At 50.7% G+C, this 16,469-nt stretch overlaps 1 protein-coding gene across 4 annotated transcripts in view; it reads right to left on the bottom strand.

The window, feature by feature from the left end:
* Positions 1-2,919: 2,919 nt before the first annotated feature.
* SAMD10 (sterile alpha motif domain containing 10) overlaps positions 2,920-16,469 on the bottom strand; it is a 33,299-nt gene continuing 19,749 nt past the window's right edge. For 3 of the 4 annotated variants that reach the window (XM_077335893.1, XM_077335891.1, XM_077335892.1), the window contains exons 3-5: positions 7,981-8,149; positions 4,587-4,687; positions 2,920-4,165 (exon numbers count right to left, since the gene is read on the bottom strand). In XM_077335893.1, the coding sequence (XP_077192008.1) occupies positions 3,869-4,165; positions 4,587-4,687; positions 7,981-8,149 (567 nt within the window). In that variant the 3' untranslated portion in view covers positions 2,920-3,868. Of the gene's footprint in view, positions 4,166-4,546; positions 4,688-7,980; positions 8,150-16,469 lie in introns of all 4 variants that reach the window. The other variant, XM_077335894.1, reaches the window with a different exon arrangement.

Below are 16,469 nucleotides of genomic sequence, written 5' to 3'. Positions count from 1 at the left end.
AAGCAGCCTTGTAATGGACCAGATCTGAGACACAGATTAGTGGTTTGGATGAGCCACTGGACTGGGTGACCTTGGGCTCGCCACAGCACTGATAAAGCTGTTCTGACCGAGCAGGAATCTCAGGGCTCTCTCAGCCTCCCCTCCCTCACAGGGTGTCTGTGGTGGGGAGAGGAAGGGAAGGCGACTGTAAGCCGTTTTTAGCCTCCTTCGGGTAGAGAAAAGCACCATCTAAGAACCAACTCTTCTTCTTCTTCTTTAGTAATATCAGGGCTCTCTCAGCCTCACCCACCTCACAGGGTGTCTGTTGCGGGGAGAGGAAAGGGAAGGTGAATGTCAGCCACTTTGAGACTCCTTCGGGTAGAGAAAAGCGGCATATAAGAACCAACTCTTTTTATTCCCTGCTCCTCCTTCACATGCAGCCAGCAGGGTGACCCTGGGCTAGTCACAGCACTGATAAAGCTGTTCTGACTGAGCAGGAATCTCAGGGCTCTCTCAGCCCCACTTTGGTGCTATAGCATCTGCTTGGCAAGCGGAAGGTCCCCCGTTTTATCCCTAGTGTCTTCCGCTATAAGGACCAGGCAGCAGGTGATATGGAGAACCTCTGCCTGAGACCCTGGAAAGCTGCAGTTTCAGATAGTTCACAAAGTCCCTGGCACTTTTTGGACCAATCTGCTCCGAATTGTACTATCCCTTAAATTAAGCTGCCCGAATCACCCTTGGACAAAGTGCCGAACTACAATTCGAGTGTGATTCGGCCATGCGGAGATGGGGCAGTTTAAAGGGCCCAAATTCTGTGGTCGAGGGGTGCAGAGTTTGAGGTAGTGGCACCAAATTTCAAGCGTAGTCGCTGTTGCCTCTCCTCAAATGAACCTTCAAGTTCCAAAACTATTGGACCAGGAGGTCCCATTCTACAGGCACCCAAACAGGGTAGCCCACATCTGACCTCTGTTGTTTCCAATGATGGGGGGGGGGGAGGACCACAGAAATGTATTCTTTTGCACAAGCCCAGTCACCAGTCTGAGTGGACAATACTGACCTTGGTGGACCAGTACAAGGCTGCTTTAGGTGCTCAGTCCCCACCCCAAGACTACAATCCTCACCCACCCATCCTCTGTTCCCATTTAAGTTGGTTCTTCTCTTGTCTGAACTGACAATAGCTCCCAAGTGCTTCTGGGAAGGAACAATGCAATTCTCTGCTCAATTTAAAGTGAGCAGAAGCAACCCAAGAGGCCAGGGTGGGCAGCACCTCCCCCCCCCCCCGGCTCTCGAAAACCAAAACAGATCCAAAGGTGCAGTTCCGAGATTTCCTTCTACCCAGCAAGCTCCCCTCTGCAGTGTTGAAGGCACCAAAGAGAACTTCAGAGATGGCTTCAAGAAGACTTAAGACACATTGGCGGAGGAGAGGTCCATCAATGAGTATTGGCCAAGACAATGGCATGGAACCTCCGCGTTCAGAGGCAGTATACCAGTGCCGGTGGGTGACAAGCGAGGGGGCTTTGGCCTCCGTGTCCTGCTGGTGGGAGTCCAGGTAGTATTTATTCATGTACTTCATTTACGCCCGACCTTTCTACCCAATGGAGACATCCAGGTTCAATGACCAGCATCTCCAGTGGAAAGGACCAGGCAGTAGGTCTCTCTGCCTGAGACCCTGAAGAGCTGTGAGGGGCTGTGGCTCACCAGAAGAGCCTCTGCTTGGCATGCAGAAGGTCCCAGGTTCAATCCCCGGCGTCTCCAGTTAAACGACCAGGCAGGAGGACATGTGAAGGACCTCTGCCTGGGACCCTGGACAGCGGCTGCCACCTGAGTAGACAATACTGACTTGGAGGGACCAAGCGTTTGATTGAGTAGAAGGCAGCTTGGCATCCTTGAGGTGATCTAACACTTGCCGTTTGCTGCACTTAAAATGGCTCCCCCCTCTCCAGCTGCCTCTGGCCCCCCTGAGGAAAGCTGAGAAGTATCTCTGTGTTGGCGAGGAAAGAGACAGGATTAAATGTTCGCTGTGTGTTTCAGACTCCTCTGTGAATGTGCAGCCCACAGAGATGGAAACATGTTACAAGAATCGCGTTTGGGGAGGGAAAGGGGGGGGTCACAGGACTTCATGGAGGAGCTTCTTTGGGAAGCTTCTATCAATCAGAACGGGTGCATTTTTTGGCATGAGGGTCACCGCTGAGTCTCTGCGGTGTGCCAGTGCAAGAAGCAGGACAAGCTGGTGTCCCGCTCGGAACCCTCGATGGCACACAGAGCCCCTGCTCTCCCACTCTACTCCCCAGAATGGCTCTTAAGGTTCGACAATTTTCAGAGGTATCGGCCTGCTGGCAAATCCTGCAGTCCGGTAGATGAGGCCCTTGGCACTTGAGGGCAGGTAGGAAAGTCAGAACTGGCCCTCACATAATGCATTAAAAAGGGCTCTCTCACACATTGGATAATATGCTTTGAATCCCCCTTTAATGCAATTTACAAGGAGATTTTTTCATTCTCTTTTTCCAGGCTTGTAAGTTCCTCTCTCTTTAGACTCCCCCGCCTCACTGTACTGCACTTGTTTGGCCCCCTCTAGTGGTCAATTCAATATTATGCTGGTTTATCTCCAGCAGATTTAAACTCCAGGTTTTTATGCCAGACATTAACCACCGTAATATCGAATTGACCACTAGAGGGAGCGAAACACAAAACAGACCCCACGCTATGCCAGCCCTGAAGAAAAAGGAACTTGCAAGTGAGGAAAAAGACAAGGCAGAAAACTCCTGTGTGAAATGGCAAGATCCACTTGCAAACGGTAGCTAAAGCGGATTATAAATGCATTATTCAGCATTCGTGGCAGCAATGGACCCACATCTAGCCTGGGCTCACTGGGCCAAAAATCTAGCTCAGGGTAAGGCAGTTTCAACTAGTCACAGTGGGTCTTTTCAAGCAATTAATACATTTCTAAGAAAATGTCATTTTTTTTTCTTTTTGGCACACAAGAGAAACAAGGGACTACATTCAAGACAGGATATGACCCGAGCGGTGGGGGACGGACACATTCTAAACATATACCTTTCACTGTAGACAGATCTCACTTAAAGACTAAAAGGTTAGATGGGGGGAAAAAGACAAGAGAACAGAGTTCAGATTTCTGCTACATTTACATCCAGTGTGACAAAGGGACTGTGAAATCAGGGAGCCCACAAATCCTTGGCTCAGATCTAGGCTCTCCCAAGAACCCTGCGAAGGGCTTTCAGGGTGCCTCGATACATCAATGAGTATCATTTATGACTGGGTTATGTTGTGCGGATAAGCCCGTGCAGTTGAAACAACTACCCTGGCACAACAATAGCAGTGCAATTTCCGGTGATGCACCAAGGCAGCTGGAAGTCAGCGTTTCTGATTGGCCAGATCCGCCTACCGTAGTGGGGTTATTTTTCCCTTTTAAAAACTTATTTCTGACTGTCACGTAGTAGCAATAGTTTGCATTCACGCAGAACTCGGAAACATTCAAAGTGCTTCACGTACGTTATACTGTCGCGATTCGTAACAACGACGCTGCGAGGCAGGCCAGCCTTATCCTCCTACTGAAGACGGGAGCTCTCTAAGTTCTCCTCGCCAAAGGTCACCTTGGGAGCTCGTAGCAAAGCCCGAATTCCAGCAGGGGGTCCTTGGTGAGGAATTGTTCCATGCTTACGCCACATCAACTCTTATATGTTCCTTGACCACATCGGGAAACTTATCAAGACTGTTAAAACGAGACGAGGAATACGTATAGAGATCTTTGCAAACTCCACTGGCTCGGAAGGTCTGCTGTCCGCCAAGAGGAAGGACGTCTGTGGTCTCAGTCCCCTGGGCCTGGCTCCAGCCAAGGAGAAGCTGCACATCGTGCCTGGATCCAGCGTGGCTAAGTCTTGCGAGTCCAGAAGGGCTCTTGGTTCCTGCGGCATGAATGGGCAGCCCATCCCGCCAGAGAGGTTGGCGAGTGTGCAGATGGAGAATGAAGAGTCAAAGGGGGGAGGGGAAGGGAGCCACCGCCCTCTGCGTCCCCTGGAGCCTGTCCCGGTCTCTTCCCGAGCATGCAGTTGAGGAGCCTCGCTCTGCGGTCCACACCGTCCCTCGCCCCGCGGATGTTTTGGGTCACAGTGTCGCTCCAGTCTGCTGCCGGGCGGGTGGAGGGGTTACGAGACGCTTCCGTAAGAAGCTAGAAAGGGGAGTGGGATGAGAAACAGAGAAAGGGGAATAAGTGTGGAAACCGACAAGGAACGCCGGCAGCCGCTAAAGCAGGGGTAGTCAACCTGTGGTCCTCCAGATGTCCATGGACTACAATTCCCATGAGCCCCTGCCATGCTGGCAGGGGCTCATGGGAATTGTAGTCCATGGACATCTGGAGGACCGCAGGTTGACTACTCCTGCGCTAAAGGACAACAGGGAGAGTCACTGCGACGGAAGGACCCCCGATGCTTTTGGGGCTGCTTCGCCCCATGTCCTTGCCTGCCCCCGTCACCCATCGTCCCTCTGTACAGGCATGGAGAGGAAGCCACACGGCACCATGCCATTTCCCCCCTCCCCTCCCCCGCTCTACCTTGACTGAGGAGCTGAAGGTTGCGGACCTCTTCCCGCACCTGCAGTTGGAGCACCTGCTGGAGAACTTCCTGCCGCTGCGACTCGTGGATAATCCCCATGCGCTGCAGCTTCTCCGCGTTCAGCCGTAAGAGCGCCCGTCCTGCCAAAAAAACAACCAAGACTCGTTCACAGGTTTGCAAATCCCCTGGTCTGCTTTCGTTGCCGGCCGTCCCTTCAAGAGATGGAGGAAGAATTTAAAATTTTAAAACAGCGGTGCCGCATGCACTGCTTTGTCGCTTCCAGGAAAAGAACCCCGGAAGTGACAGAGGGTAGCTCTGGAATGACTGGAAACTCTATGGGCTTTACCACAGGGCTTCCAGCGATTCCTAGAGCTGAGCTGACATCACTTCCGGGTTTACCCCAGAAGTGACGTAACAGTGCGTGTGATGCTGTGGCCTCCCATATCTCTGCTCCTCCAATCCGACAATCCTGCTCATTCAGTGGAAGAAGGTGGCACTGTTCCACATTCCCATTTTCATCACTTGTGTGACTCCTTTACGGGCTTTCTCAACCAGGACTTCGTGAAACCCTGGGGTTTCTTGACTGCCCTCGAAGGGTTTCCCGAATGGGTAGGAGTTAATTATTTTTTTAACATATTTTTTAAATCTGTTAAACTTTTATCGACTGATATGACCATATATGGTTCACACAGCCCAAACGCCCCGCTTGCAAAACTGGAAAACCGCCCGCTAATTTTAATCAGAAAATGGCACGGTGGCAATTTGGCCCCACAGATTCATCATGATGTGTTTTGTTTTGAAGGTTCCCTGTCCTTACTGGTGGAACCATGGGAAATTGGCACGGTCCCGCTGGAATGCATTAGAGTTTCGCATCAGATACCTCTCCTCCTGGCTGCGGAACAAGGGTTTGGTAACCTGCTTTGTCCCCATCTCTTGGGGGGTACGATTACTAATGCGTCCTTTATTTCTCACGCGAGAAATTCTGATTGGAGCTGTTCCATTAGCATTTAACATGCCTTCAGTGCCTGAGGCTCAAGGCTACAACCTTTGTATCTCCATCCTTCTCTCCCCACCCCTTCCAATCTCCATTTCTTTCTGCATCCCTGCCTCTCAAACTGGGACACAGACTCTCGCGAACGAACAGGGGGCATGGGACGGAAAGAAGAATCTGACCTGTTCCCTTTCTCGTTACTCTCTCCACACCCCAAACCCCAGGCAGACACTCCAAATGATGGTGACAGGTTGATTATCGGCTAAGTCCTCCAGCTCAAGACAGGTGTGTGCTCACCAGACACGTAAAATCTTTGCCAGCAAATTGCACGTCTTGCCGGTCCTGATGTTCGTCTACGAAGATCCCTTTGTTCTTTCCCCTCCAGCCCCCCTGGACTGACTCTTTTAAGTCAAGCTAGCAGCCTCAGGAGGATGTTATTTCTGAAAGGCTGTTCTGGGTACCTTACGAGAAGGGGGAGGAGCGCGAGAATCTCCACGTGGCAAGAAGTAGATGACAACAGAAACGCTACAGGAGAACAGGAAGCCAGTGCAAGAGAACAAAAGAAACAATTAAACATGTGGCCAAAATACGAATCCGTGTCTTTTGAGATGCACAATGAAAAAAGGATAAGTTGCAAAGTCTTTTTATTATATCAACAACTCCTCATTCTCATCAAAATTAATCCGGAGGGAATACCCCACGGACATGTGTCTCCTTTAAGCAGTGCTGGAAGTTAAATTAATGCTGATGCTGAAAGCTGAGTCAATGCTGAACAAGGTTCCGGTAAGTCCTTGTTTCCTTTAGAGACAACCATGTTCACGTAAATCCTTGTTTCTTTTTGAAATAACCTTGTTCCAGTAAGTCCATGTTTCCTTTTGAAACAACCTTGTTTTGGTAAGTCCATGTTTCCTTTTGAGACAACCTTGTTTTGGTAAGTCCATGTTTCCTTTTGAAACAACCATGTTCAAGTAAGTCCTTGTTTCCTTTTGAGACAATCATGCGCAAGTAATTCCTTTCCTTTTGAAACAACCTTGTTCCGGTAAGTTCTTGTTTCCTTTTGAGAAAACCTTGATCCGGTAAGTCCTTTTGAAACAAGGACTTACCAGCATCGATTCAGCTTTCAACATTGCTTAAAGGAGACACGTGTTTCCATGGGTTATTTCCTCCAGATTAATTTTGCTTCGATTGAAGAGTTGCTAATATAATAAAGAGACTTTTGACATCCTTTTTCCATTGTGCTTCTGAAGATTCATATTTCAGGCACACAATTCGGTGTTTTCCAGAGTCGGGAGGCAGTATCAGGTGAAGGCCTCAGCCTCTCTGACCTGCTGTTGGTTTTCCAGAGGAACTGGCTGGCCACTCTGTGAGACAGGAAGCTGGATTAGATGTTCTTATTGTCAAGGGAAGAATCTTTGGAGGTGCACCTTTCACCAAAGTGACTTTGCATGTTGCCTCTTGGTTCTGAGATTCAGGATATGGGGGATAAGAACATCAGAAGAGCCCTGCTGGATCAGACCAGTGGTCCATCTAGTCCAACTTCCTGTCTCACAACCAGTTCCTCTGGAGGGTCAAGAAAAGCACATAGAGGCCGAGGACTTCCCTTGATGTTGCCTCCTGGCTCTGAGATTCAGAGGTTTAGTGCCACTGAAAGTGGAGGTTCTCTTCAGTCACCAATGCTAGTAGGCCATTGGTAGACAGATCCTCCACAAATCTATCTAATCCCTTTATTCATTGGTGAGGCCATCTTCTGGCACTGAACTCCAGCTTGGCAACATGGTTAAGACTGGCGGCTTCGAATCTGGCGAGCTGGGTTTGATTCCCCGCTCCTCCTCCACATGCATGCAGTCGGCTGGGTAACCTGGGGCTAGTCACAGCCCTGTTACAGACTGTTCTGAGCAAGCAGTAATCTCAGGGCTCTCTCAGCCTCCCCTCCCTCACAGGGTGTCTGTTGTGGGGAGAGGAAAGGGAAGTTGAATGTAAGCCACTTTAAGACTCCTTCAGGTAGAGAAAAGAGGCATATAAGAACCAACTCTTCTTCTTCTTCTTCAGTAAAATCAGGGCTCTCTCAGCCTCCCCTCCCTCACAGGGTGTCTGTTGTGGGGAGAGGAAAGGGAAGGCGAATGGAAGCTGCTTTGAGACTCCTTCAGGTAGAGAAAAGCGGCATATAAGAACCAACTCTTCTTCTTCTTCAGTAATCTCAGGGCTCTCTCAGCCTCCCCTCCCTCACAGGGCGTATGTTGTTGGGAGAGGAAGGGAAGGTGATGCCTGGGAGTCCTGTGTGTTCATCTTGAGGGTTTTTGTAGACTGCACCCCAGAGTCGTGACACCCTGAAAATCTTGGTAGTCAATAAGGTGCTCTTGGACTCATATCTAGCAATATAATTCTAATTGCCGCAAATGTTTTTACACCCGACTGCCCTTCCGACACCCCCTGGGGCGGTACCTGTGATGGCATGATGGGAGAACGCCTCCACGTAGATGAGATAGTTATGTGGACAATGCTTCTTCAGCCACTTGCACACGTCCTGCTGCGTCCACAGCACCACCGGCTTCGTCAGGCTGCCTAGCGTCGGGCTGGTGTGGTAGATCCCATAGTGGTCATAGTTCCGCCCCTGGAGGCGTCCAGAAAAAGGGGAGGAAACGGAAGCATCAGCACCCGGAAATAGCCGTAAATCAACGAAACTGGACCAGGGGTGGAGGGAGGAAGTGCGGTGATCATAGAATCATAGAGTTGGAAGGGGCCATGCAGGCCATCTAGTCCAACCCCCTGCTCAACACAGGATTAGCCCTAAGCATCCTAAAGCATCCAAGAAAAGTGTGTATCCAGCCTTTGCTTGAAGACTGCCAGTGAGGGGGAGCTCACCACCTCCTTAGGCAGCCTATTCCACTGCTGAACTACTCTGACTGTGAACATTTTTTTCCTGATATCTAGCCTATATCGTTGTACTTGAAGTTTAAACCCATTACTGCGTGTCCTCTCCTCTGCAGCCAACGGAAACAGCATCCTGCCCTCCTCCAAGTGACAACCTTTCAAATACTTAAAGAGGGCTATCATGTCCCCTCTCAACCTCCTTTTCTCCAGGCTGAACATTCCCAAGTCCCTCAACCTATCTTCATAGGGCTTGGTCCCTTGGCCCCAGATCATCTTCGTCGCTCTCCTCTGTACCCTTTCAATTTTATTGACGTCCTTCTTGAAGTGAGGCCTCCGGAACTGCTCATGCCCTGCTGGGAAAATTGGGACCACAGCGTATTCCCGGCCTCAGGGAAGCACGCCTGGCCTCGACTAGGGCCAGGGCCTTTTCGGTCCTGGCCCCTACCTGGTGGAATGAGCTCCTGGAGGAGCTGCGGGCCCCGGGGGAGCTTCCGCCGTTCCACAGGGCCTGCAAAACAGAGCTCTTCCGCCAGGTCTATGATTGAGGCTGGGGCGGCAAGGAAGATCTGTATGGCCTCCCTTCCAGGATAGAGCGATGTGAATGGCGGCTATGGGTTGCATCTGCCCCCCTCTTCCCACCTCCCTCTGTGAGATTTTTATTGGGGGAATGGATAGTGTTTTGAATGTTTTTTTTCCGCCGTACCTCTTTTTTGTATTGCGATTTTCTATTGCGACTGGCACCTCCACTGCCTGAGAAGGGGGGGAAAGAGAGCGTCTGCCAAACAGCAGCTAATGACAGGCCCGCTCCCTTTAAATCCCTCCCCTGCACAGGCGGAGTGAGCATTTAATGGAAACAGCCAGCACATCAAACAGTTGATAATGACAGGGGCTCCGCCCACTCCCTTTAAATCCCTCCCCACCTGAGGAGGGATTAAAAGGAATGAGGCAGGCCTCTGTCACTGTCAGTTGATAGGTGCAACGCACTCAGTTTAAATGCTCCCCCAACCTTCACAGCATTTAAAGGGAGAGCAGCATGATGAAATGCTGCCAACGAGAAAGCGCAGGAAGAGGTTGCATTTATACAGGTCGAATTGTGGACGAGTTGCTGAATCAAGATTTGGATCATGGATCTTCCTGTGTAGAGATTTGGCCACCCTGATTCAGACGGTTTGAAAGAAGAGGATGGGTGGTTCAGCTCAGCATAGATTCAGGTACTTTCCGACTTATCTGAGCCAAAACCACCCGTCCCTAGTAGACATTACGGACTGTGATAGACTCATGGTCTGGTAAGGCAATTTCATGCATTAGTGGGCCCAAAACAATTTCTCAAATCCTTTTTTTTTAAAGCAGGGGGACAATATCAGGCAGCGAGAACCCCTCTGACTCTCCGCTGACACCTCTGCAAGACACTGTTCAGTGTGCAAAAAAGGATAGCCCCCCTCCCTCCCCCAGGGCTTGTCCCTCACGCTGTAAACCCCTGGAGAGATAAGCCAGGGTTGAAATTCTAATAAAGAAGGCAAATTAAGTTGCCAGTCACAAAAGCGGCCATGCGTTCCCCCTTGACGGGAGAGGGAGGTTGCAGATTTTCATGCACAGCCGCTGAATCGCTGTCCTCTACTCCTACGTGAGACACCTTGATAGGTGAGGTGATCTGTGTGGTCTGGTGATCAGCGGCCGTTTCAGGGTATCTCCAGGCTCTGCCAGGAGGTTAAAAAGTGAAGACCTGCCAATCGATGAAAATCAGAGGAGGGGGAAAAAAAAAGCTGATGGAACAGCTACCTGCAAACAGAGAATCTTCTTTATTCTTAGAAAGGAAAGCCAAAATGAGATTTAACTCGTTTTCAAAGGAGAAATCTCTTCCTCGGGAGCTAACATTTCTTAAATTCCAAGGATTTTATAGTGTATTCTTAATCTGTCCCAACTAAAAGCATCCAGCAAACCTTATAGAGGGGATCCTTTATAGAGGTGGGCTTCTGCTGGGTGTACCCCTCCCAGCACAAATAACTGGAACCTCAGGTGCACTGGATCCTCTTCAGTTGGATACTCCTCGTGATTGCAAAATCCTTGCAGTTTAAGAAATATAAGCCACCGAGGAAGAGATTTCTCCTTGAAAACGAGTTACATGCTAGATCTCGTTTTGGCTTTCCTTTCTGAGAATAAAGAAGATTCTCTGTTTCCAGTTAGTCCTGTTGTCAACTTTCCCCTCCCCTCCCCCAACCTGGAGGTTGGCAACCTCAACGGTCATCCTTTTAGGACACCGATTGTCTCCCAGTTTCTTTGTTTCCCAGTTTCTTTGCCAAAAGCCCCTCCTTACGAACCCTTTCTGCACCGACCCATCTCTCTCCTTACTGCTAGCTCTCCTTGGCCTGAATTCTCCGTGGGAGCCCTCCGGCTCCTCCAACCTGGCCCCCGTTTCATTATTACACAATTGGTGCCGCGCGGCTGCTTGGAACGGCCTGTCACTCGGCATCTCCTTCCACCTGGAGACAAAGTGTCCCTGGCGGAGCCGGGAAGCGCTCTCTAAAGGGGGCCCAATGGTCCGTGGCTTCGCTGCTTAAGAAGCCAATTACTGGTGATGCTCAGGGCAATGATGGGCCAGGAAGAAACCTACTTTCCTCCCCCCCCCTCATCTCTTGACATGTTTCCATGAACAAAGCTCAGCTCCCCAGCAATGGCTCTGTTACGGGAGGGTGTGGGGCTGCGGCAAGTGGTCTGCTATGGGTGCCAGCTCCATTGGGGAGAGTTTTTGGAGAACTGGAGGGGGCCTGATTGCAGGGGGGGCATCTGTGGAGGGATTTCCCTCTACGCCCAAGCAAAAATTCTACCTTTCATCTGCCATTTCCCCCCAGGGGAACTGATAAGAACATAGGAATAACCCTGCTTGATCACACTAGAGGTCCATCTAGTCCAGCCTCTTATCTCCCACAGTGGCCAACCTGTGCCTCTGGAGGGCCAGCCACAGGGCAGAGAGGCTGAGGCCTTCATAAGAACATCAGAGGAGCCCTGCTGGGTCAGACCAGGGGTCCATCTAGTCTAGCATCCTCTTTCACACAGTGGCCAAAAGGTTCCTCAGGAGAGCTAACAACAGGGCGTAGAGGTCGAGGCCTTCTTATGAACATAAGAAGAGCCCTGCTGGGTCAGACCAGGGGTCCATCTAGTCCAGCCTCCTGTCTTACACAGTGGCCAACCAGCTCCTCTGGAGGGCCCACAACAAGGCCAATCCTCCCCTGATGTTGCCTCCTGACTCCAGACGGCAGCAGAGGGAGAAAGGAGACTTCTGCAACATCCCTTGGCCTGACTGTTAATGTCGCCGTGTGCAAAGCATCCCATGCTGATCTTGGGGAACGGAACACATCCGTGCAGCAAGAAGCTGGGAGTTGGTCTGACGCCAGTTTGCCCATTAAAAAGATGGTGTTCCAGAAGCATCCAGGAGCTCGTCCACAGTGAAAATTGCACAACTATCAGATGCCCGGGGGAGGAGGCTGAAAGTGGTTGCCAACCCTCTTGGCATGCTGGTGCTAATGGGGCCAGCCAGAGAAGCCTAACAGAGGGACAGAGCTCATCCCAGGGATGGTGAATTCGAGGCTATTGATCTGGAGCTGCATTTGGGCAGAGAAATGGGGGGATTTCAATGAATGAGTATAGGGACCAGTAGCACCTTTAAGACCAACAAAGATTGATTCAAGGCGTGAGCTTTCGAGTGCTTGCACTCGAAAGCTCACGCCCTGAATCAATCTTTGTTGGTCTTAAAGGTGCTACTGGACTCTGATTTTATTGTGCTACTTCAGACCAACATGGCTACTCATTTGAGTATAGGGAGACTACCGGAGTCATGGCCAGGCATATTAGTGGGCATGTAGCTGTTGTGAGCCGCAATGGGTTAACTGGTCTAGGAGAGCCAGTTTGGTGTAGTGGTTAGGAGCACGGACTTCTAATCTGGCATGCCAGGTTCGATTCTGCGCTCCCCCACATGCAGCCAGCTGGGTGACTGATAAAACTGTTCTGACCGAGCAGGAATCTCAGGGCTCTCTCAGCCTCACCCACCCCACAGGGTGTCTGTTGTGGGGAGAGGAAAGGGAAGGTGATTGTAAGCCGCTTTGAGACTCCTTTGGGTAGGGAAAAGCGGCATATAAGAACCAACTCTTCTTCTTCGTCTTCTTCTAGGAGGGGCAGCATAAAAATTCAAATCAATCGAATCAATAAATACAGATAGGAAAGGATTGGAGGTGCCGCGTAGGTTCCAAAATGAAATGATGCTGAAGGCTGTCGTCATGGAGACAAAGCCCTTGTTGGGTCAGTCTCGGAATTGCAAACTGACCACAAAAAGAGGCCATGTGCAGCGTCCGCTCCAAACACGCATGCAAAGCAGTCTGCAAAGGTACTGTACAATCAGTACATGTTGGAGCACAAGCCCTGGACAATTGCAGGGGAAGGGGGAGTTTTTGCACATATTGTCACATGTTTTATACTGCAGGACTGTGGCCACGCTGAACATCAGGCAGCACATGCTGGGAACACGCTCTGGATTTGCGAGAACACCGAAATCCAAGTGCAAACAGCCAAATGCTTATGCAAATGCTGGCGCTGCTATTTGAATAACTAATTAATTTGTGCAAATAATTATGAAAAGAAGATACATATTTTAAAATACCAAAGTATGCAAATATATTTTAAATAATTGAGTAGGCAGAGGTCCTCAATCTTTTTCAGCCTGGGGGCACCTTTGAAATTCTGACACAGCATGGGGGAGGAGGGCAGCTCCAAATTGGATGCCTCAGGAGGAGGAGCGAGCCACAAAATGGCTCCTGCAGCTTACCTTCAGTCATTCGCTGAGGGCAATTCCGCACATTGGAAAAAATAGCGTTACGCCAGTGTCATGGCGCAGCACTAAATATTATTGCCCCTCCGGTCATTCCTCACCTTCTGGCTCTCTCGTTGTAGTCTGCTGCCTTTTGGTGCTTCTTACACTCCACAAGCACCACTGGAAATGGTGGAAGAGAGCAATGCGGTTTATCCGCAACTCTCTTCCCCCTGTCAATCAAGCCAGGCAGCCAATCCCCTTTATCCCTTTTTTAAAAGTCCTGCGATGCCCGCCAATTTTTAAAAAATTAATTGCCCTGTATTGAAATGTCCTGTGAGGGAGGGGAGGCTGAGAGAGCCCTGAGATTACTGAAGAAGAAGGAAACTTGGTTCTTATATGCCGCCTTTTCTCTACCCGAAGGAGGCTCAAAGCGGCTTACAATCCCCTTCCCTTTCCTCTCCCCACAACAGACACCCTGTGAGGGAGGGGAGGCTGAGAGAGCCCTGAGATTACTGAAGAAGAAGGAGATTTGGTTCTTATATGCCGCTTTTTCTCTACCCAAAGGAGTCTCAAAGCGGCTTACAATCCCCTTCCCTTTCCTCTCCCCACAACAGACACCCTGTGAGGGAGGGGAGGCTGAGAGAGCCCTGAGATTACTGAAGAAGGAGGAGACTTGGTTCTTATATGCCGCTTTTTCTCTACCCGAAGGAGTCTCAAAGCGGCTTACAATCCCCTTCCCTTTCCTCTGCCCACCATAGATGCCCTGTGAGGGAGGGGAGGCTGAGAGATCCCTGATATTCCTGCTTGGTCAGAGCAGCTCTATCAGGGCTGTGACTGGCCCAAGTGCACCCAGCTGGTTGCCTGTGGAGGAGGGAGGAATCAAACCCGGCATGCCAGATTGGAAGCTGCCGCAGGATACAGGGATCCAAAGAGGGTTGGAAACCGGCAAGAAGGCTGGGCTGTTGGACTGGGAAGAGGATGACTCATAGCAAGCAGCTCCTCCAGGCCAACCCTGTGAGTCCTTTAACCCGGAGCACATCTCCATCGACATGGCACATAGCAACCTGGCAGCTCTCAGGAGAGCTAGCGATGCTTCCGCTGCATCGCACCGGAGCCAATTTTCCTGTGCATGAACATTGGCTAATTAAGCATGGCTAATTAAAGAGCCGTGGCAATTAACGCAACAGGAGCACCGAGGCCTTTGGTGGTGGTAGCCAAAATTGCTTAATGGCACCTCCCTGGGAGAGGCCAAGAGTCGGCTCATGGCAAGCAGCCCCCCCCCCCGGACACTGCCCAAGGCCTGGGAATCAATTCCGTCGGATGTAGAGATTGAACAGGGGAACGCTTGGCAGGAGTACGTCTGCTGTGTGATACAGATAGCAGGAGGCAAACGGAACACTCCTGAGAACATCGGAAGAGCCCTGCTGGGTCAGACCAGGGGTCCATCTAGTCCAGCCTCCTGTCTCACACAGGGGCCAACCAGTTCCTCTGGAGGGACAACAACAAGGAATAGAGGTTGAGGCCTTCATAAGAACATCAGAAGAGCCCTGCTGGATCAGACCAGAGGTCCATCTAGTCCAGCCTCCTGCCTCACACAGGGGCCAGACAGTTCCTCTGGAGGGCCAGCAACAGGGCAGAGAGGCCGAGGCCTTCCTAAGGACATCAGGAGAGCCCTGCTGGGTCAGACCAGGGGTCCATCTAGTCCAGCCTCCTGCCTCACACAGGGGCCAGCCAGTTCCTCTGCAGGGCCAGCAACGGGGCAGAGAGGCCGAGGCCTTCCTAAGAACATCAGGAGAGCCCTGCTGGGTCAGACCAGGGGTCCATCTAGTCCAGCCTCCTGCCTCACACAGGGGCCAGCCAGTTCCTCTGCAGGGCCAGCAACAGGGCAGAGAGGCCGAGGCCTTCCTAAGGACATCAGAAGGGCCCTGCTGGATCAGACCAATGGCCTATCTAGTCCAGCCTCCTGTCTCACACAGGGGCCAACCAGTTCCTCTGGAGGGACAACAACAAGGAATAGAGGTTGAGGCCTTCATAAGAACACCAGACGAGCCCTGCTGGATCTGAGCAGTGGTCCTTCCAGTCCTTCATCCTGTCTCACACAGTGGCCAACCAGTTCCTCTGGAAGGCCAACAACAAGGCTAAGAGACTGAGATCTTCATAAGCAGGTAAGAATAGCCCTGCTTAATGTAGTAGTTGAGGGGCCTCTAATCTAGAGAAATGGGTCTGACTCCTCACTCATCCTCCACAGGGTGACCTTGGGCCAATCAAAGTTGTCTCAGAGCTCTCTCAGTCCCACCTATCTCATAAGGTACCTGTTGTGGGGAGAGGAAGGGAAGGTGATGGTACACCACTTTGAGACATTCATAAGAACCTAACATAGTGAGACTTCATAAGTCTCACACAGTGGCGCTTCAGTTCTTCTGTAGGGCCCACAACAGGGCAGAGAGGGACAGGCCTTCCCTTGATGTGTCCTCCTGGAATGGGGATTCAGAGGTTTAGTGCCTCTGAACGCACAGGTCATAAGAGCTTCCAGCCTGTGGCAGAACCACATCTGAATGCTGTTTTAAAGTGGTTTGGCCACTTGGAAGTACAGCTTTTGGAAGGGCCTGGTGGGGAAAAGGAGGGGGGATACCCGGTCGTTTGTATTGGATAATGATTAGATGCATAGACATGCTTTGAGCTGATCCTGCGTTGAGCAGGGGGTTGGACTAGATGGCCTTTATGGCCCCTTCCAACTCTGTGCTTCTGTGCTTCTGTGACATTTAAATGGAGAACTATTAATTTAAAAAAAATGGGCGGGCATCACGGGATCTTTTTAAAAAGGAGAAAGGGGATTGGCTGCCTGGCTTGATTGACAGGTGGAAGAGAGTAACCTACAAAGTGCATTGCTCTATTCCACCATTTTCAGCGGCGCTTGTGGAGGTTGAGAACCGCAAAAAGGCGGCAGACGAAAGCGAGATAGCAAGAAGGTGAGGAGTGGCCAGGAGGTGCCGTAATATTCAGCTGGCATAATGCAGTTTTTAGCAATGTGCGGAAATGCCCATGACCTTCAATCTTCTTTGCACCTGACGAAGGCAGCTTTGTCTCACTAAAGCAGCCGCTGATGCTGTTTTCTACGCATCGGTGTGCTTGGCTCCTGCATCTCTACCTATTATTCCACAGGTGTGTTTTGTACCTATTCCAGCTCTCTGATACCCTGGTTTGCGGTCCAGCCATGGGGTGATGAAAAAACATAAAATCTTGGGCGTTGCTTGACTTC

This window comes from Paroedura picta, chromosome 4 (assembly GCF_049243985.1).
Source record: "Paroedura picta isolate Pp20150507F chromosome 4, Ppicta_v3.0, whole genome shotgun sequence".
In the NCBI taxonomy this organism is placed as follows: domain Eukaryota; kingdom Metazoa; phylum Chordata; class Lepidosauria; order Squamata; family Gekkonidae; genus Paroedura; species Paroedura picta.
Note: the sequence above shows the minus strand (reverse complement) of the source record. Positions and strands in the feature narration are given on the sequence as shown.